This window comes from Pollicipes pollicipes, unplaced genomic scaffold (assembly GCF_011947565.3).
Source record: "Pollicipes pollicipes isolate AB1234 unplaced genomic scaffold, Ppol_2.1 Scaffold_7261;HRSCAF=8764_pilon_pilon_pilon, whole genome shotgun sequence".
NCBI lineage: Eukaryota > Metazoa > Arthropoda > Thecostraca > Pollicipedomorpha > Pollicipedidae > Pollicipes > Pollicipes pollicipes.
In genome coordinates this window covers 34,378,002-34,399,351 of record NW_023597054.1, presented here as the reverse complement: position 1 = coordinate 34,399,351, position 21,350 = coordinate 34,378,002, and the positions used below count along the sequence as shown (strand labels likewise).

The following is a 21,350-nucleotide window of genomic DNA, read 5'->3' as shown; positions in this document are numbered from 1 at the left end:
ATATATATATATTATATATCTATCTCTCTCTCTCCTCTCTCCTCTCTCCTCTCTCTCCCTCCCTCTCTCTCCCTCTCCTTCTCTCCGTCTTCTCTCTCCTCTCTCTCTCTCTCTCTCTCTCTCTCTCTCTCTCTCTCTCTCTCTCTCTCTCTCTCTCTCTCTCTTACACACTTATATCTTCTTTAACTAGAATATAGGCCAGAGGCTATCGCTAGATTAATGCTGTCGTGATATAGTAAATAAACTGACAAAATGGCGCGTCAAATGACTGCATGAAATAAATCGCCGGCACTCTTCATTTTAGATGGTTCAGTGACCCTGTTTAAACCGATAAAACTCAGAAACTTTGTCACAATGTTTATCTGGGCTGTACAGAAATAGCAAGGATTGCGCGAATGTGGATTAAAGACCAAAGTGGATCAACAATTTGTAATAACATGGCCAAGCTATGTTAGTCTGAATATGTTCAATATTCAGTCAGAATTGATTAGTGGTACCACTATGGTGGCGTATGTTTCACCTGTACGGATTGATGACAATAACGCATTGGTCTTTACAGCACCGCGAAGTGGCGCCGGAATCTGGCTGTGGGACTGGAAGAGTGAAGGTAAAAGTCGTGCTGCTGTAACTGATAATATGTCCAGAGGACAACCTCAAAGTTGCAATGAAATATTCGCCCATCGTTGCGCGCTCAGTGAAACAAGGCTAGCCTTGTCCATTTGGAACTCATTTCAACGCTCTCCATACAGCGATAATGAGACCCCTTATGTCCGGTAAAGGACATAAGGGGTCTCAAGGGGTATAAGGGGTCCCTTAAGTACAACACTACGGGGCATATTGTTGTTCCCGGTCAATTGCTCAAGGGCCTTTTTGTATCACCGCAGTGTGCGGAGCGGCATCCCCTGGGCGAATCGGAATCTCGTGGAGCGATACACCATATGCATTGAACCTCTCCCTGACACGAGAGGCCTTCTGACTCGCGCAGTTGACTCTGGATCGACGCATGAATCATCATTAACGCAACAACATCTCTGCTCACCGCTGGTGATGAAATAATTGAAACATGGACTCCAGTTGGACTTAACGGGCCCATGCTGGAAAAACGTTGGGGGGGGGGGGGGTTCACCGTTAGACACTGGGGGCCCTGACTGGCACGGGACTTCTCTATTTCCTCAATATGAGCACTCCCCATAAGTTTTTGTTTCATTCAGTTGCCAGAGGTCCTCGACCAACGCAGATACCCTCTGCCGTTCGGGCTCCCGTCACCGTCCCAAATGAACGAATCCTCCTCTGACCGATTCGAGGCCCCTTGTTGACCCAGAATGCCCTGTTTGGCACTGTAGTCCCCAACGGACCTAGCAGCCCTCATTGTGTCAGGGACCCCCTGAACATTGCGAATCGCTGACCCCGGCCTCGTGTCTGCTTGGGAAATGGGTGTCCAGGGCTCAGACGGACATGGAGCCGACTGTTCGGTGTTCATGGTCTCTGACCGACTTAGACACCCGCATTGTCTCAGGAGTTCCTAAAACGGTGCAAGAGGACCTCTAAGTGATATTTCGGGTCGTGACCCTACGCGCCGCAATTCTTTATGTCACCTACAGCCAGTCCCTCGGGCTCTTATGCCCTCCAACCGGGCCTTTGATCGTCGGCTCCGGTGTGCCGCCCGGGCCCCTCTTCGGGCCCGATCGAATACTTCCCTTGGTCGGTTCGGGGCCCTTGCGGGCACAGGACCCTCTGTTAGGCGCCGTGGACCCCTGACAGATAAAAGGCCTGCGGCCAGTGTAAATAATCGCCCTGGTTTTGTAGCTAATTGGGAAGTGTGCCCTCAGACCCATACAGACACGGATGCCCCCGTGTGGCACGGGTGGTACCTGACCGACACGTAGACCTATATCGACTCAGGGGGGTCCCTGGTTGGCGCAAATGGCCCTCTGGCCGTTATCTGAGCGTCCGTACTCGCAGGTCTGGGCCCCTGAATAAGACTCCGACAAGTCATTTATGTCCTTAGACCCTCTAATCGGGCGCTTGATCGTCGGACCCGGGGACCCTCTATGCTCTTCGGGCCTCCACAAACACTGCCTCCGGTCGGCACGGGGCCCATTGGCAACATATGGCCCTTGTTGGGCGCTATGGAGCCCTGCACAATGTAGATCGCTGGTCCCGGCTTTGACCCTGCTTGGGAATTGGGCCCGTAGGTCCACGCCGCCACGCAGCCGACTGCACGTTATTCGTGGTGTCTGACCGAAATACAGGCCCTTATCGGCTCAGTGGGCCCCTGATCAGTGCGTAGGGCTCTCTGGCTGGCATTGGAGTGTCTAGTACTACGGGCCGGGGCCCCTGGATGAGATCTCTGGCTGGCTTTCCGGACCCCTAATCTTAGGTTCCGAGAGGCCTTCGGGCTCTTCGGAACCAAAGGGGCGCACGTACCCACTGTGCCCCCCCCCCCTGCCTGCGCTACTGCAGCCAGCCCAGCATTGGGGAGGTCCAGCTCAAAATTGGAGGGGGGCACGACCCCAAAGACATAAAGAGTTCCACCCTTGCTTGCTACTGTTCTTGGTCACCTGGAAGCCCAACCATGTCCTCTTTAGTTGCGTTTTGTGCACAAATATACTTCCGTTCTGCCGGCTATTGGCCCTTTCCGAGCCTGTGGGGGCCCTTGGGGCCACAAGAACGACCACGGCGCCGTAACTTCCTCTCTAGATCCTCCGTTACACACATGCGGTCCATTACGGAATTGTCGACAGTTAAGCCGTTATTCTGTTGTGTTGTGACGTCATGGTACGATCAGCTGTAAGCGTTAGCGAAATTTCCCACAATCAGCTGTCGGCTGCGCTGCCGATTTCAGCGTCGCTGGGGCTGTGGTCGGCGTGGCTGTGTGAGCGGCGGATCATAGATGTGAGGGAAATCATCATGTATTGACATCAGATGGGAAATAGAGCTATCTGAAGGGGTCAAAGGAATAAGAAATGTCTGGAGAATGTACTGGTAGCAATATTGCATGGTATGCCTGATAGATTTGGCCGATGTCGACCGTTTTCTTGAGTGCGAGGCATACACCTGTGTGCTACAACTTATGAGCTAGCATCAAACATTTCACAAGATGATGATGACTCTGAACTGGAAGGCCAGGACCCTGCCTGGCTCAGCCGGTGTGCCATGTAGTTGTTAACAGCTGTTTTTCCTGTTCAACACTAGCAACAGATGCTATAAACTCAGGCGTGCAGACTCACCATTTCTAATCAAGTTGTCCATCATTTATGGATTGCTGGCTACAGTGCATTGTGAGGAGCTGCGTGTGGGATCAGATAGGATAATACAGATGTCGCTTATGCACCATGATGCTGCCCAAATGGTACTAATGGGAACAAGAAACAAGGGTGAAATGGAGTGAAATAAGGATCAAGGTTTCCTCATAGAATGATCAGAATGGACATGTATATATATATATATATATATATATATATATATATATATATATATGAGAAACATATTGATATATTAATCTATCAATTTGTTTATTCTCCTGGTTATTCTACAAGCCATAAGGCTGTTGTGCACTATCCCAGGTATAGGTATGATGCTCCTCACAAATCCCCTTTTTAAGTTACATAATGATGAAGTCCACACAAATGTGGTGCATCTGCTGCCAGGCTTTCCTTGCTAGTATCTGGATGGATTACTGCTCTTTTGTTTTTTTATAACAGATTCTGATGCATTTTGCCACTTTGACTCCTGTGCAGCATGCATCCCAGTTCAGTTCCTGTCACAGGGCATTGTGAGCTACCCCCAAATGATATCAGCTGCCTAGGGGTGGAACCAGGATTTTGTAAAGGGGAGGGGCTACACAACACTGTGGTACCCTTCAGAGTTAAGACCCCCAAATATCCTTGAAGTAAGACAATCAAATTGTGAGACTCTTAATATGCCATTTGCATATGGAAACCCATGTTACTGTGTGCATCTGTAGAGAGCTAGGCATGTTATATACACACATGCATGAAGTGTATTCATTTTCTCCATATCAAGGTGAATGCTGCTATTCTGAGGCAAATCTTTTTTTAGAAAAAAACTGAAAATATCTTAATTTTGCTGCTAAATACCATTAGAATTGGGGACAAACTTGACTCAAAGCATATTGAGACTGCTGGCTGGTCAATCTGACCAGCTAATGGCTGATGACTAATACAGTGTTTGTGCTTTGTTATGAGTGAGCACAAAATATCATTGCATTAAAATGCATTTTATGAAATGGATGCAAATGTGATGCATGAGTGACAAGAGCGTAGGATGCGCCGATAACAAATTAATGCCCCTCTGAGCAAATGCAAAAAAATGAAGGGCATTGTAAAAGGCTCCTTAACAATCAGGTTGGCTGCGCAACTAGACATATAGGGCCCCCGGAAAGTGTAGGGCCCCTGGACATTGTAAGCAGACTGAAATCCTCCAAATCACTGCCCTCTCAATCAAGTATAATTTTTGTGCACTCATGGGCCCTTGACTTTCACTTGTGATTACCTGGAAGCCCAAAGACATCCAATTTTGGTGCATTGTGTGTGAAAAACTGTGTGTTCAGACAGCCATGGGCCTACTTGGAGCCATGGGCTTGAAGGGGGCCCATGACCCCATGCCCCCCTTCAGATGCACCCATGTGGCAGCTCCAATTCATGAAGTTGTGCCTACAAAACTGGTAGAAACTGCCCCAAAGTAGTCTTGCACCAGCCCTCTCTCAACAAGATCATGTCAAGATCTGCTATGTTTCACTGGCTGACTTGCCACACAATGGTAGCCAGTGGCTATCTTAAAGTGCTGCGTAATGATTGTTAGACAAGAAATTTGCACCCCAGTCCCACATTGGAACACCACCACTGCTGTCACCCCATGCTACTACCCTACTTCTGCCCAGTGCTGCCATGCTGTACTGCCCCATTCTCTGAACTGGAACAGGACCATCTGTCTGGCTTCACCTCTCATGTTGTGTGCCTGCCTGTGAATGGACAGCCGGGTGCTGCGGGGGGAAGGCGGTTTGATCAACTTCACTTATATCAAGGCCTGCCTCCCAGGATGGACAGCCAGGCGCCGCTGGAGGGCCGTCTGATCGACATCGTCGACGAGGCGTGGCGGCGGGACACGCTGCCCGAGGAGGAGATCGCCGTGCCACTGTACGAACTGCCTGACCCAGAGCCGGACAACAGCGGCGCCGTGGAGAGTCTGCGTCAGCAGGAGCACAGCTGGACCGACCTGTCGCTGCAGCGGCTCGCCGAACAGCGCCAGCCGACCGACTGAGGCGCGCGCGCTGGTGGGTGACACGGCGCCTGGCGTCGGTCCTGGTGTCCAGCAGAGCCACCTTGCAGGCGCCCGACCGCACTTTGCTTGTCTTACTTACTTGAGAAAGCTTGACGAAACTCAGGCATCATCAGTGGTCCAGGGTGACAGTGATTTGTTGTGCAGCCGCCAATGTGGTGTGCTCTCCTGTCATCAAACATCTGTGGTGGCCGTAAGAACTGTGTCACCCAGTGGCGCCCTCACCGAAAGGCTCCTAGGATGCCGTGCTATATAGGTGTCGATGGTGTCTTACACAATCGCCCACTTGCTACAAAATCTTGGTTGCACAATGGCTGTGTTTGGTCACATTTGGAATGTCTTGTGCTCATGCGAGGGTCGAACCGTTTTGTTGTGTTTCTACTGAAGAATCCATGTGGGTCGCTATTCACTAGATGTCCGAATTCCGGATTTCACACATTTCGGTGGCAAGAGCCAGGCAGTGTGTGATGCGTCACCGCGCCGGTGCAGCCCAGGTCCGGTGCGCAGCTGGGACGGTGTCTGTGCGCGCGCTGGCAGTGAGCGGCCGGCGCCAGTGTGACGCTCCGCGGGCCGTCGCGCCAGATGGCTGAGCTACCGGAGCTGGGACGGCACTGCGGCCTGGCCGCCTGCCGCCAACTCGACTTCCTGCCGCTCGTCTGCGCCCACTGCCAGGTCACCTTCTGTCGACACCATGTTGCTGCCGACGTCCACAGCTGCGACAAGGCGCCCCAGCCGGCCGAGGTCAGTGATATTTCCGACCGGACAGAGACAGACAGAGACAGAGATACAGAGAGGTACGTGGAGATACAGAGAGAACCACAGGTACAGAGAGAAGCACAGAGATACAGGGATTAACACAGAGACACAGGGACGAGGACTATCGATGTATCTATAGATGTGTCCATAGATGTGTGCCCAGGCAAAATAGATGTGTCCATAGATGTGTCCCCCGGTAAAAAGCTGAGGCTAGGCTAACAGACCGTGTGGGTAAAGCCAGATGGAAGGTGATTTACAGCTGATTCTGCTCAGGGGATCACCAGTCCGTGGCGGGAGAGGTATTAGCTCGTCTGTCCGACTGAACAATAGCTTTTATACAGCCGCGTTGTGAATGGGCGTCGTGCGCACACCGTCTTTGCTCAGTGAAACGTTGCTTGACGCGCAGCCGCGGTATGGTCGGGGGGGGGGGGGGGGGGGGGGGGTTACAACCAGCTGTGTTTTGAGCGTCCCTGGCTACTGCCGGCGTGAAATATTCGTTGCTGGTGACTAGCAGTTACATGCGTCGCAAAACAACTCCAAACGTGCTACTTATGCTTGTGAATTTGTTTGCACTGACTAGGCGTGACAGATTTCATACCTCATCAACATTTAAAGAGTTAAACACACATTTGACGTTATGAAACGTCGTGAAAACCTTTGACCTTATGAAACGTCGTTTGGTATCTGATATGAGCATCCTCTCTTATCGGTGCGCCTGCTTTTTCTGACACGTGTTGCTAGCGAGCTTGCTCGTCAGCGTGTACCCCCGTCTGTTACCGGGTCCACCTGCCGGCTATCGCGATCACTTGACCCGAGCGATGTTTCCGTTGCCAGGCGGACCTGACTGCCAGCACGCGGGTGTACGGCTGTCACGTGGCGGCTGCACGGCCGCCGAACTGACGCCGGTCACCTGCCCAGGCTGCCAGCGACCCTGCTGCCTGACGCACCGTCACGAGGCCGAGCACGACTGCCCGCCGTGGCGAGCGCGTCAGGAGGAGGCGGCGTGCCTGCAGCCGGCGGCTGAGCGGGCCGCGGCGTTGCAGGCGGCGCGGCTGGCGCAGCCGCCGGTCGTGAGCGTCGGCCGCGGCTCGGACCGCGCTCGCCGCACGGCCGCGCAGGTGCAGCTGATGCGGCTAAAGCAGCGCGCCGCCGGCGACGGCGCTGTGCCGCTGGCCGACCGGCTCTACCTGCTGGCGCTCGCGCCGGGCGGCCGCGGCGTGGCGCGGCCCGTGTTCGTCAGCCGCCGTTGGACGCTCGGCCGCGTGGTCGACGCGCTGGCCGACCTGTGCGGCGCCGCCAATGAGAACGACCGGAGCGGCGGCCGCCGGCTGCTGCTGTACCGGCGCCCCGACGGCGGCCTGGTGAGCGCCGCCATGGACACGCCCGTCGAGCAGCTGGCGGCCGGCCAGCTGGACAGCGGCGAGACGGTGGTGCTTGAGTACGGCGACCCGGCGCAGCCGCGGCGCGACGACGTCACGCGCTACGACGTCACGTGACGCGGTCCGGCGCCCCCAGGGGCCTCAGCGAACCGTCAGCGGCCGAATGTTTCTTTGTGTGTGATAACTAACGGAGCAATGGCACTGCCACGTCATGCGCCTTAACTGGTGTGCTGTGTTGCTTCAGTTCCCCAGTAATCTGTTTTTGTACTACTACGGTGCTTTGCCGTGCCGTTTCAGCTGCAGTTCTGTTTTAGTACTAATACGCGACTGTCCCGCGCTGTTCCAGTTTCGTGATGATCAGTTGTAATCCCAATAGGGTGCTGCTCATGTTCTGCACTCTTTAAAGTCTCGTTGAATGGATCATGATGGCTTGCACATGCACATGCACCGCTGCTCCCTCTGCGCATGCATTTCTGTCGGCCTCAAACCGCTCGTCCCGTTTTTTATGACCGTTGGTGTTTCGGTTTAATCGCGTTTAGCTGGAAAATTCGCCCACATCAGGACTTGTCACCCCTTATGAAAAGTGATCCTTGCCATACCGGACAGGAAATAAACATTTTCTTGATGACCGCAATGCTGTCTTTTAACTCAGCCTGGTGTGTGTGTGGGTGTGGGGGTGGGTGTGGGTGGGTGGGTGTGTGCGGGTGGGTGTGGGTGCGTGCGTGCGTGCGTGCGTATGTATGGTTACCATGTCTGACATAGCATGACTCCCGCCCATTGGTCGTATGCCTGCCCTGACTGACCAAGTCAAAGGCACACAGTTGGCAATGACCGGCGCTCTCGCCCGGGCCCAGTAAAAACTGGACCACCTGCCGACAAATATTTCCAGCGATATTTACGATCTTTGCGGAGGTATAACCCCGACAGTACTTTTTCACTAAAGGCGTGCCCAGTCCAGCGGTTACTGCCTGTAAACGTCCTACGCTGTTGCACCCGTCATCTGAAAGTGGTGCGCGTTTCTAAGATGCAGTTGCGATCTCTGAAATATATTTCTGATTTAAATCAGTGGTTTGGCAAAGATCGAACCCATTCATTTCACTAACCAGCAGCTGGGCGACAGGTTCTGTTGCGCCGAACCTTGCCTCGACTTGTTTCGCTGACTTGACTGTTACCCTGCGCTTGTCGGCTCAGGCTGGCAGGGCCAGGACCCAGCTTCCAGAGGCGTTTCCCAGCGAAGGCCGGGCGCTGGCAGTCGAAGGCTAGCGTGCAGTCCTATGCGGACGCGTGCCAGCACAGGGCCCTGCGTGGACGCGTGCCAGCGCACGGTTCTGGCTGGACGCGTGCCAGCGCCCGGTCCTGTCCCGCACTTTGTGCGCGGCCCTGTCCTTAGCCTGTGTCAGCGAAGGATCCTGGCGAGGCGCCCCGGGTCAGCGAGGCCTGCAGCGGTTGCTATTAGCAATGATATTGTCATACTGGACCGCACGTGGATAAGTTTCAGAAGATAGGGCGTGCCAAGTACCAAATTCAATACATTTTTTCATGCGCCGCCATAGGGCTAACCGGCGCTCAGCATTCGGGGAAGGCGGGGGGGGGGGGGGGGGGGGGGGGGGGGTCATGGCACCCACTTACAACCCGTTCCCACACCCAATCATTGAACTGATTCCTTACCGGAGGAGACGTCCAAGGGAGTGCTCCACATTTGTGTGGGGTTCTGAACTGAACTAGCCATCTTGATCATTCGGTGCAGCTCACAGCCCTGCCTTGTTCCAACGTACCACCACCCCCCCCCCCCCTAGTTTCTGAACTACGCCCCCGCGAAGATGTGCAAACTTTTTCGTGCAAACTATTTCAGGTTAACCCAGGCATCCACGATGTCTTAATAACGTCATACACGTCCTACTTCCATTTGCCATGCAACAATCAACAATACAAATATGATTGTCGAGTCGATCATCAGCACGATTTCCAAATATTACGTCCCCCAATTAGCTCTCAATTAATGTTGTGCAATGTTCGGTCACGCGATGAAGCAATTACATGTTGAAGAGTATATTCGCTAACTAAAGAAATTATGTTGCCTAGAGCAGTCTTTTCCACCTAAAAGTAAACCAATAGCTATAAGTAAGCACTTACAGATGAGACCCTTTTTTCATACCTGACGCTTGCTTCAATGCCTTCAAACGTGGAAGATCCCCTTGAAACGGCAGGTGTCGCGGATACGTCGCCGCCGTTGTCCCAGCGACTCCTTGTTGAAATGGATATACACATTCGACTTTAACCCAAAGCTTGACTACCCAATAGACCGTCTGCCGTACAAAAGGCAGTTGCCATGGCATTGTCCTAAAATATAAAACGCGAATAATGTGAACACAAAGGTCGTTAGTCTCGCAGCCACTCATTGCTTATAAAACAGACTACAAAACCATCTGTAATGACGAAGTACCACGTATACATATCATGTATCGAATCGAATAACACCCTTGGCACTTATTCGCTTCACCTAACGAGCATGCCAACGCATGTATATAACGCCAGACGACATAAACACATCTCTGATTCGAGCAGACAAAAAAGTTGGGGTCTGGTAGCCTGATGACACAACGCACGTGGCAGATGGGGTCTAAGAAACTCGCTGGCGCTGTATACGAACGAAACAAACTAAATCACAGCGAAATCGCGAACCGAGTCCTTCACATTTCTCTTCACGAGCTCCACTACCGTGCACCGGCAACACTACGCAAACGACCTTCACAAGTGCGCTGTGCGCATAAACAAGGAAATGCCCGCATTACAGAACGAACGAACCCGCACAAAACAGCTCGACGCTTCCTGGGCACGACCCAGACACCGGAACCCGTCATAACAGCGGCCTGTGGGCCAGCGTGACTCGCGACACGCGCCGCATCCCTCTTGCCCACGGTCTCGGCCATCAGGAGGGTGTCCGGAAGCCGTAGGGCGGCGGCTGGGAGCGGTACATGCCGCGCGGCCGCGTGACGGTGAGGCGCGGCTCGCGGCTCTCCCACTGGTCGGCCGGCGCCCAGCGCGCACGCCACCAGACGGGCAGCGCGGCGGCCAGCAGCAGGGCGCCGCCCAGCAGCGGCCGGTACCAGAGCCAGCTGAGCGCCACGGCCGCCAGCGAAACGGCCACCGAGACGCTAGCGTTGAGTGACGTGACACCCAGTGCCACCACGTCCCGCACCACAGGGAACCGGCTCACTGGGGGCAGACGGCGCGGAAGTCACGGCACCGACTCACCGAGACATGGGAGTGAGGGAGCTGGGGAACGGAACACTGGGGACACGGGACACGGAAGTCACGGTACCGACTCACCGGGACGCGGGAGTGAGGGAGTCTGGGGAACGGAACACTGGGGACACGGGACACGGAAGTCACGGCGCCGACTCACCGGGACGCGGGACTGAGGGAGTCTGGGAACACTGGGGACACGGGACACGGAAGTCACGGCACCGACTCACCGGGACGCCGGAGTGAGGGAGTCTGGGGAACGGAACACTGGGGACACGGGACACGGAAGTCACGGCACCGACTCACCGGGACGCGGGAATGAGGGAGTCTGGGGAACGGAACACTGGGGACACGGGACACGGAAGTCACGGCACCGACTCACCGGGACGCGGGAGTGAGGGAGTCTGGGGAACGGAACACTGGGGACACGGGACACGGAAGTCACGGTACCGACTCACCGGGACGCGGTAGTGAGGGAGTCTGGGAACACTGGGGACACGGGACACGGAAGTCACGGCACCGACTAACCGAGACATGGGAGTGAGGGAGTCTGGGGAACGGAACACTGGGGACACGGGATACGGAAGTCACGGCACCGACGCACCGAGACGTGGGAGTGAGGGAGTCTGGGGAACGGAACACTGGGGACACGGGACACGGAAGTCACGGCACCGACTCACCGGGAGCGGGAGTGCGGGAATCAGGGGAAACGGAACATTGGAACATGATGGGATGGAAGCAACGGAATCAGAGAGACCGGCTCACTGGCACAAGGAGAACATGCAGATTGCTCCCCGCAGGACAACATTTACTGGAACAGAGGAGGAACATAACAGTAGAGCAAAACATGAGTCAAGGGCGAGGCCCACAGGAACATTGAAGCATGGGTCAACGAGCCGGCTCAATGAAACACGGAGTGAGGGAGAGTTAGAGACCACGGCCCTGGAGTCTGGACGGCGGGGGAGGGGCATGGTCAGGTGGTCTCGCTCACTGGAACAAAGCAGCAAAGGGGGCGGAGAGGAGCACGCGAGGGCATGATTCGGGTTAACTGGCCTAATGAAATGCTGGAAAGCATAGGAATGGACCGGGGCGGGGGGGGGGGGGGGGGGGGTCGGAACTCACTGGAAAAGGGAAAGTGCAACTCAGAAGAACCACGAGAAGGGGAAAATGATTCCAGGGCATCATCGCTGACTAGAACGACGCAAAGAGCAAAAGTCAGGGGACCTGGCCAACAAACGGAAAGCATGGGAAGGAAGCCGAACCGGCTCGCCAGAGCACAAGATCGCTGGAGTCGGGGAATCCCCCGGGCGACATCGGGCCAGCACAAAATTCAGGGGAGTCCCCAGCGGTATCGGAGTCCAGGGAATCCCTCAGCGGCATCGGGCCAGCACAGGAATCAGGGGAGCCGGCTCACTGGAGCACAGGCAGCACGAGAGTAAGGCAACCGGCCCACTATAATAGTGGGTACAACATTTATGTTCAATGAGGTTGACATTCTTCAGTGAAAACAGTAATACACATCACATGTACGCATGGCATGAACGAACATAACCTTTAACATACCAGGGGTCATCCATAAGCACACGGAATACATCAAACACACTGAGATGGAAAGACGGGGAAGCATGGGAACGGCTGAGCCCGTTCAAGAAAACAAAAGAGTGTGGGTGTCAAGGAAACCGGCTCGTGTGAAAAGCAAAGCATTGCCGTCCGGGATGCTCGTCGGGAAACCGAGGCCGAAGAGAGTGAGACAGCGGACGGCACAGCACAACAGTGGAACACTGACCCAGCACGTTCAGGATGTTGGTGAGGCAGCTGAGGCCGACAAAGCACAGCAGCCAGCCGCCGCCGCGCAGCCACCAGGTGAGCGCGCGGTTTTGCGCCAGCTCGTCCGAGAAGATGTCCTGGTGGCTGCGGCGGCCTGGCTGGAGCAGCAGCAGCCGATGCCCGTTGGAGGTGTGGTATGGCACCAGCGCGTCACCTTCCTGCTTCCCCACCACGCTCACCTGCGGGGCAGCAGGCGTTCTCAGGTACCGCTCTCACGCACACGCACACGCACACGCACACAGCCCCTGCTCTCGGCTGCCGAAGACGCATGCAACTGCTCATCTCGCTGGCGACAGACAAAAACTAGGACGCAGTATGTGTTGCGCATCGATCCACAGTGAGTCAGTCAAATGACGTACATCACATCACAATAATCCAGCCCTCATCCATTTGAGAGTCAGTCCCTAGGCCGTTAGTAATGCGCTTTTCCCGTCATCCTGTGCTTAGCCATCCATTCGGAAATTACCCAGCCAGCCACTGACACAGGTCATGTGGCTGCGGTTTTCTGGCTGTTCTTAAGATCGGGGGTACATATCGCCCATGCTGAGAGCATTCCAGACCCCCGCTCGACTTCTGTCTTCCTTAAGGGCGCGTTCGGCTCGCAGATAATCTCGGACAGTTATCCAGAATGTTGGAAAATTCTCCGGAATCGCGTTCGGGACTGCCGACACCGAGCACCATCGCAGATAATCATTCGCGCCGGGGGAAAATCTAGGAAATTTTTCGGAGCATTGTCACGGTGGAAAACTCTTCTTTCGCCATACACTGCTATAACCGTGGCCTCTGCATGGCGCGTGGGCAACAAAACTGAGGAGTAATTTTCGGGCTCACTGGTCGCAAATGGAGCATATTCGTGGATGACCATCGGAGAGATAATAATTCGCTGAAAATTTTCCCTCCGCTGAACGCGCCCTTAGTATCCCATCTGCCATGCCGTGCATGGACTACACGCATTTTTGAGGCGTTGGGCGATTCTAGCGCACGGAAGGCGGCGTTCACCACTGTGGCGTTCATGGTCCTTCGTCGAGGTGGACGCCTGCCTCACCCAAACAATCTCGCCACCCAAACAATCTCACCACCGCAAGCACGTGGGTTTTGATGGGGGCGTCAGTCCTTTCAAGAACGACCGAGTCAACGTGTGCGAAAAAAGTGCGGGGTATGCTGGGTGGCAAGGAGCTTGCGGCGCCTAGATAGCATAATTCAGGGAAGTTTTCCTCTGCGAAGATGAAGTGGCTGTTCGTTTGCTTTTATCAGCAGGCTTTTCGTGCGGGTTGTGCGGAAAGCTCCAATAGCAATACGGACACACGCGTGGTGGACGCTACCCAGAGCCTCTTAAGAAGACGCCGGGGCACCGTCGAGACGAACTTGAGTAGTCCAAGACAGACCGAGTCGTGGTGAGGAGAGAACCCAAATGAGATCTTTCCCGTCAAAGCGCCTAATTCAAATCGAATTTCTCAACTTTCCAAAATTTCGAAAATACTGATATTTCTTATCATATTGCATCCGTGTGATCTCACCACGCGTGAAAGGTGCAAGAAAGGTGGAATATTCCATTTAAACACCCGGCAGTTACATTTTGCAAGCTTAAATGATCATCTGAAAATGGCGTAGTTAGAGCGTGAGAGCGGCAAATTGCGGCTGAAGGCCGCGCCAGCACGGTATCGGCGCAAACACCACTCGTATCAACGAGGCAAATGACACAGACACTCAACAAGGAGCTTTTGAGTGATGAAAACACCCACCTCCCTCAACAGCTCTCAAGATTGACCCAGGGTACAGTCGGCATGCTACGGCGACCAGATACCGGTCGAGCACGCTAAGCACCCTCACTCCGCAGCAAAGCCGAGGACGGGTGCAAAGAGTACAAACTGTGATCTGTGTTACATAAAGGCTGACCCGTTACATAAAGGCTGACCCGTTACATAAAGGCTGACCGGTGACATAATGCATTTTTCGTTGCTTACCAGAGCGGCACTCACAATTAACAGGCCAAGGCGATGCATTTTCCACCGTCCAGCGGGACATGTTGTAACATGGTACAGCTGATACCTAATGTTTTCAAACTACACGGTCCGCAATAGCACAGCGTCCTTCGTAACATTATGTTTCTGTGGCGTAAAACGCGGCGAGGTTTTACACTATTGCAAGAGCGAACAGTTTTTGCGAAAGTGTCAGCGGGTGCGCACGCCATAGATATAGATATGCCTGCGATTATTTTGACTTGACAAGTAACAATTACACCATTTAATCGCTACTGTGGGAATACGCGAGCTTTCAACCTGTTACCAGATGGACTGTCTGCCTCGCCAAAACCCATGTGCTTGCGTATGATTGCATGTGCTTGCGCATTGATAAACTTACCCGATGCTTCCTAAAAACTGCAACAATGTGCGCGGGAATGCATTGGTTCACCATGGAAATTCATCCGTATGAACCTGCCAAGTCTATGGGCGCCGCATGACAAAACAGCCGGCGCACCCCAAAACCCAAATCATCATCACTACCGAATCTGCCGGTTTCTGCTTGTATCGACATATCATATATGGCACCAAAAGTAAGCGTAGAGAGTGTAGACGCGGATTACATAGCACAACTATTAAGCCAATACGACAAGGTCGATCATCGAAATCGTTTGGGACAATTTGTATCGTTGCTGCCGAGGTGAGGATTACAAAAACACATTTAACAGCCGAATGCTGCCCGCTGTGCGCAGACTTGGCTAACTTCAGAACACACTACCCTGACATAGCGGTTGCATATTTCCGTTAGGTACTTATAGTACTCCAGCTGTTTTTTTTCGCGCAAAGATGATGTTAACAACGATCTTTCAAATACTCTCGCACAGCCTACGCGCGATGATTATTTTTCCGCTATTATTGAATAAAATGTTTTAAATAAAGAGAAAAGCTCTGCCGTTTGGTCTCAAATAAGTCGAGACCCGTTAGCCGATAGATCCCCAAACTTGGAATTTTCTGAATCAGAGCAGGCAAAAGGAAAGTTAGTGGAACACACTCTGGTCCAGATCGGGTCTCTGTCCGTGATGTGGCGGGACCAAACTGCCCCCGAAAGAGTCAGCATGAACTGGCGCGATTTGCTGGCAACGGTACAGCGTCACTACGTCTTCCTTTCCCCCGAGGCTCACGGCGCTGGTGATCCGCGCCCGTTATTGCTGAATGGCGCAGGAACCAGACGATCAAATCGAACGCGCCTGATCAACAACTGAAAGGTACAAAAATGGTGGCATACCCTCTTCAAGGGGAGTATTACAAATTTGCATGAGGGTTTGAACTGAAATAGCCATCTTGGGGATCATTCAGTACACTTCGCAGCTTTCCCCTTCGTAAGACCTAAACGCCTAACCTGCTGACGACCCAAACCTGGTTACCATGCTGTGGAAATATGATTTTTTTTCGTGTGATTTTAGGTTGTCTCGGATGCTCCATTAGTTGTCGCACGTACTGGCATTTACCGTCTCGCTGATTGGTGCAATTTTCCCTTTAAACAGCTGCGTTCGCACCCATGCACGGCAACTGACCCTATCAAAATCTTACACAGGGCAGAGCTATGCGCCGCAATGACTGATCTTTATACTGGCTGTGACAGCTCAAAACCCCATACAAATGATGTAAAAGATTCTCTTCAGGCTAATCACCATCTGGTGCCTTCAAAGGACGCAACAAAATGGCGTCTTATACCCCATTCATATTACACTTTACGTATGGCTTGGAATGCGAGGTAATATTCAGAGTTGCGCATTGTCAAGGCAGTATGCCATTCCGTCGTGGGTGCGTAAGTTACGCAATGCGCTGGAGGGGTGTGGAAGGGCAATACGTACGGTGTATTGATCCCAAATAACAGATGCCCACCGAATAAGTTCTTGCCAAATTCAAGAGCTTTGAAAAATGTGTAATAATGATTCGACTTTACAATAAGCATGATGTACAATGTAATAAAGTAGCGTGCCTATTTCAAATGGCCCCAAAATCCTCATTTCCCTGCAAATGGTCGTGAACCCCACCGATCAGCGATTGTTAAAGCCTGTCAGGAGACGTCGAGGAGTGGCTGAGAGGCACCTTTTTCAGGACTAACCGTATCGCCCGCCTTGCCAGCGTATGCGAACTGGACGCGGATGTCGCCCACATTGGGGGCCTCGATGTTGGCGCAGTGGTAGAAGATGTCGCCGTGCAGCTTGATGCGCCGGTCCGCCGGCCTCTCGTCACTGGCGAAGATCGTGTAGCGGGTGAAGAGGTCGCGCAGCTCCCGCGTCACACGGAAGGCGCCCACGTACGCCGTCGCCGCCTCTTGCACCCGGGACTCCAGAGGGAGGGACCTGTCGGCGAGTCGAGCCCGTCAGAGACCGCGGCCATCTCACGGCCCACCTGTCCAACGAACCGCCGCTGCTGACGCACGCCGAACTGGCGTGACCAAGGCAAGCTGCTGGCCAGTGCCGCACGTTAAGGATGGGATCAAACCGCTGACAGAGACAAAGCACGCAGAACGGATAGCTGGGCGCGGCTGACTGCGCTCAAGCACAGGCAAAGCACAATATAACACCTGGATCGTGATATACGGTCCCACCGGGTGTATCCAGACCCAGGCCAAGTCAGGGTCATAGACCATAGCTCGGACCGACCTGGGATTTTCATGGTTAAAGGGTGAGTTGAAGGACGAGCTATCTACCAGCTTGTCCTTCCAAGTTTTGTAGTAGTGGTAGGACGTCTCCACCTGCTGGCCATCGGCTGCCTCCACGGTCCTGAAACACGACATACCAGCGAACGTCATCACGAACGTCAGCAACGAGAGTGCTACAACATGTAGAATAGCGCAAATGAATGGACCAAAAACAAAAACACCAACTCGTGTGTACATCAAACGGACGACCGGATCCGGATGTTCCAACCAGATGTCGCAACTTACACCGTAGTTTGACCGCATAGGCATTTAGCATTTGCATAGCACGTGCGTGAAACAACGATGAATGACGGAACGGTACAGCCGGCCAAAGCGGTTCACTAAACCTGTGACACGCAGCAACCCCGACGACAGTCTGACCAGCTGCCGTGACACAACGTCCTTTCACCTGCCACACGGTGCTGCTCAAACAGCTTCCAGCCTGAATCTGAAGCCCACTTCCCTGGCTGTGAGCGCTCCCACGACCCAAACATCTGGACAACTCCAAGCGCCTCCCTCGCCGCGCGCACCCCGCTGACTGACCTGCTGGTCTCCTCCTCCACCCATTGGTACATCTGGACGCGTCTCTTCAGCCGGATGACCGGCACGGCGATGCCGTACTCGGGCTCGCGCAGCATGTCCTCCACGTCGATCTGGGCGACCAAGTGCACCAGCTTGCCGTCGTTCTCGGACAGCAGTTTGTGTGGTGCCGTGATGGTAATAGCGCTGCTCAGACCCTCGTTCAGCGCGCGCGCTCGGTCCACGGCCCGCCCCTGCCAGGTGCGAGCGTATAGCTGACGAGCGCTGCACGCGCGTCACGGCACCTGACCAAGAACAACGTACAGCGACACGCACGTGAAAGAGGCCAAACTGAGAATTGGTGATCGATGTGGCAGGAGAGCACAGCACGGTTACAATTGGGCGGGCGTTACCTGACAGTTCTCGACAGAGGCGCCTGGCGTACAACGATGTGATGACGCGCCGCTCAGTGTCGCAACATCATAACATAAACAGAGACGCATTGTTGCGACCGCTTGCTGGAAGAGTACCTCATTCCAGAACTGCAGTCCGACGCCCCCCAGAAGCAGGACGAGGCCCACCAGTGACATGACCAGGCCAGACTTGATGGCTTCCCACAGCGACACGCTCTGTCTCGGTGACGCGGTCCGTATCAGAGGCTCCGTGTCGCTCCCAGGTTCTCTCGGTTGTCTTTGTCGCAAGCCTTCCTCGTCCATCTTGCCCTGAAATTCCAATAAAGAGATCAACTAAAGAAAAGCCGATCCCACATTAAGTTTAAAAGCAGAAATAATGAAGTTAACAGTTTTAACAGCTTAAGTTTAGCGCGTCTTCGGGCCCAAAGATATAACATCTCTAGCATCCCTATAACGTCTAGTCTAGTCCCTAATCCGGGTATAAGTCTAGAATATAACTCAGCAGCTGAGTGCGCCGTGAAGTCCCAATGACATGACATAAGATGACACTAGTCTGCATACTACTTGTAACAAAAAGCTTCATTCGGCAGCAGTGATGAGAAGGCCCACCTGAAAAACCCGCGCAAAACGAAGGCGTTGTAAATGCGAGATAGCCATTGTAAAAATCTCGCCGACCCTTGGTGTGCTATTCGGGATTTACGACGCACTCGAGAGCTGGGGCCACATGACCTCACCCGCCTCTCATGCTGGCAGGCAGGGTGAACCCCGCGGGCATGACCTCACCTGCCTCTCACTCTCCCAGGAGCGATGGACACCGCGGACATGACCTCAACCGCCTCCCATGCTGGCAGGCAGGGTGAACCCCGCGGGCATGACCTCACCTGCCTCTCACTCTCCCAGGAGCGATGGACACCGCGGACATGACCTCACCCGCCTCCCATCCTTGCAGGAGCGGTGGACCCCGCGAGGAATTGGATCCCGTTCCCCTAGTTCCCTTGACGCGGAGCTCAATCATTGCCCTACCCACCTTATCGAGAGCTTTTAAATTCCGTTGAACCATTCAATGCTAACCTAGTTTCAATGCCAGGCGTCCTAGAGCCCATCCCACACACTTCTAGGGAGCGTTCTCCATCTCTGACGCGTCTGACGCAACGAAAGCTGTTAACTGAGCCCACGCCCGCGCAACACTCCCACGCACAGCGTGGCGTCCTGATGTACTCCTTGTGACGCCACCCGGGCTGGGCACATTCAATCATGTCCATCTCAGACATCTATGACAGGAACAATAGACGCGGCGGGTGCTATGCCGACCTTCATATCGCTCCTCGGTATTTCGCTGGGGGCCAGGTGTCTATGCATTTACATGGAATCACAAATGCCCGATTCCGGCTTAATTGTAGATACCACATTATAAATGCTAACGATGACTGCTGAACAGATAAGATTCCTGTTAAAAAAGGAATCTGCTTCACTAGAATCATTAGCAGGGTAAATTACAGAACGATCACGTGAAATGGGACACAATCGGATATAGTTTAAATAGGCTGTCTCGTATTGATATCGCGATAGATCCCAAGTCGAAACACATTCCTCATACTAAACGCTGGCATCGTTATTAATGCCATCATGTTGAATCAAGCACAGGTTCTCGTGCCCGAGATTAGCTTCTACGATACAAACTATTGCTCCATACCAACCTCTGCCCTTTGCGACCTGTGATACGAACTTTGCCCCAGGTAATCTTTTGCCATACAAACTTTGCTCTGTACGAACTCCCGCCCCTGACGAACTTTTGCCACACGAACCTTTACCTTGGACAAACTTTTGTCTCGTACGAACTTGATGCTGACAAGCTTCTGCGAGACGAGCTTTTTGCGCTACGCGAACTTTTGTCCGAAGAACCTTCCCCATATTAACTGTCGCCCGAGTAGCTACTTTTCCACAAACCTTTGTCAGACCAACTTTTGTCAGGTAACCCACAATACCCGCGTGGGGGCCGGCCTTTGGTGACGTTTTTTCAAGAAACTCACAATACCCGCGTGTGGACCGGCCTTTGGTGACGTAAGGACGAGCCTAGTAATACCTGACTTGGTTTTCAAACTGCATACACCACGACAATCACACCATTTTCTTCAATCTCCTTGCATGAAACGCTTCAGCATCTCGGCCCAATCATTAGCCCATGAAATAGCTGTGCACATGGTATTTCAAAATCAGATACAGGGTGCTATAATTGCGTATTACAAAATCTTTAAATGGACACCGTCCTGCCCCCCAGGATGCCCAAGTCTCAATTTTGAATTCCCGCATCTTTATGAACAACAACCCCAGCGGCATAGGAACAGGAGCGGAATAGGGATGGAGGGAGGGGGGACGGTGGTCCCTGAAACCTGGGAATGTTATGCATGGCGTAAATATTACATGCAAGGGATGCTGCCGCCCATAATGCTATGTCCATTCTCGTGCTCCAAAATAAGTCTCCACAGCATGCCCTTTTTTGGTCACAATTCAGTGTTTATTCAAATTTCTGCTTGCTCCAGCAGAAGCACACTTTTACCATGAATAGTGTAGTTATCAACAGAAGCAAATTACAACAGCACAGTGAAAGCAAATCTTAGGGACAATTATATGGTAAAATCTACCAATGGGCAATGAGTAACATGAGTAGTAATGAGTTGGGGTAGAATATTGCTTGTCCTATGTAAATGCACAAACAATCTTTCCACTTCAGTGATAAGTCAAACTTTGAAATTCGGTGAAAGTTGCGTTATTGAGGAAAATAAAGATTGATGGGAAATCCTGGAACTACTGTAATCGAGGTTCTTGGAGACGTTGCAGCCAAAAACTGAATGTATTGCACCAAATACTGGTTGCATTGCATCAGACAGGTTCGCCATTTATACTGGTCCACATGGGCCTACACTCGGATCACTGACGCGTACATCCTGCGCACGCGTCCCCTGCAAGGCATTGGCGGGAGAACTGCCTTCCAGATGTTCAGGATGCATGCAGGCTGGTGCGTGGGGCGTCCACGTGGAGGCCATTATGCTGCGCAATGGCCGCGGTCACGCAGCGGTCACGCAGCGGCCACACAACCACCATTGCCTGGCAGCGCGACTGGTCGTCTTTGTAGTTGTAAATGTTTGGCCAACGTTCTCCACAGTTCGTGGGGTGAGCGAGGGTCGGTCACCTCGGGTGACTGGGGGCTGTAACCCGAGACACTTCGTATTAGGGACTG

General features: G+C 53.3%; 2 protein-coding genes across 4 annotated transcripts; one reads left to right on the top strand and one right to left on the bottom strand.

The window, feature by feature from the left end:
* The first annotated feature begins 2,827 nt into the window (after window positions 1–2,827).
* Window positions 2,828–5,992, top strand: LOC119112785 (anaphase-promoting complex subunit 13). 3 transcript variants are annotated; one of them, XM_037237063.1, is made up of 3 exons: window positions 2,828–2,895; window positions 5,061–5,296; window positions 5,884–5,992. In XM_037237063.1, coding segments are annotated over exons 1-2 (225 nt in total). In that variant the 5' UTR covers window positions 2,828–2,893; the 3' UTR covers window positions 5,284–5,296; window positions 5,884–5,992. The 3 variants fall into 3 exon arrangements, with proteins under 3 accessions (XP_037092958.1, XP_037092959.1, XP_037092957.1); XM_037237064.1 differs by having other exon boundaries at window positions 5,839–5,913; XM_037237062.1 differs by having other exon boundaries at window positions 5,791–5,884.
* A 2,840-nt stretch (window positions 5,993–8,832) lies between these two features.
* Window positions 8,833–18,709, bottom strand: LOC119111335 (transmembrane protein 43 homolog). Its single transcript, XM_037235150.1, has 7 exons — window positions 18,230–18,709; window positions 17,724–17,953; window positions 17,143–17,262; window positions 16,599–16,839; window positions 12,469–12,688; window positions 10,508–10,652; window positions 8,833–8,845 (listed from the first exon to the last, which is right to left on the bottom strand). Exons 1-7 carry the CDS (start codon window positions 18,413–18,415, stop codon window positions 8,833–8,835), a joined length of 1,155 nt encoding a protein of 384 aa, XP_037091045.1. The 5' UTR covers window positions 18,416–18,709.
* Between the last annotated feature and the right edge of the window lie 2,641 nt (window positions 18,710–21,350).

Coding starts and splice junctions, on each gene's coding strand:
- LOC119111335 (XM_037235150.1), bottom strand. CDS start 18,415: ATGGACGAGGAAGGCTTGCGACAAAGACAACCGAGAGAACCTGGGAGC. Junction 17,263..17,723: donor GTGGAGGAGGAGACCAGCAG/GTCAGTCAGCGG, acceptor GTCGTGTTTCAG/GACCGTGGAGGCAGCCGATG. Junction 12,689..16,598: donor CTGGCAAGGCGGGCGATACG/GTTAGTCCTGAA, acceptor GCTGCCCCGCAG/GTGAGCGTGGTGGGGAAGCA.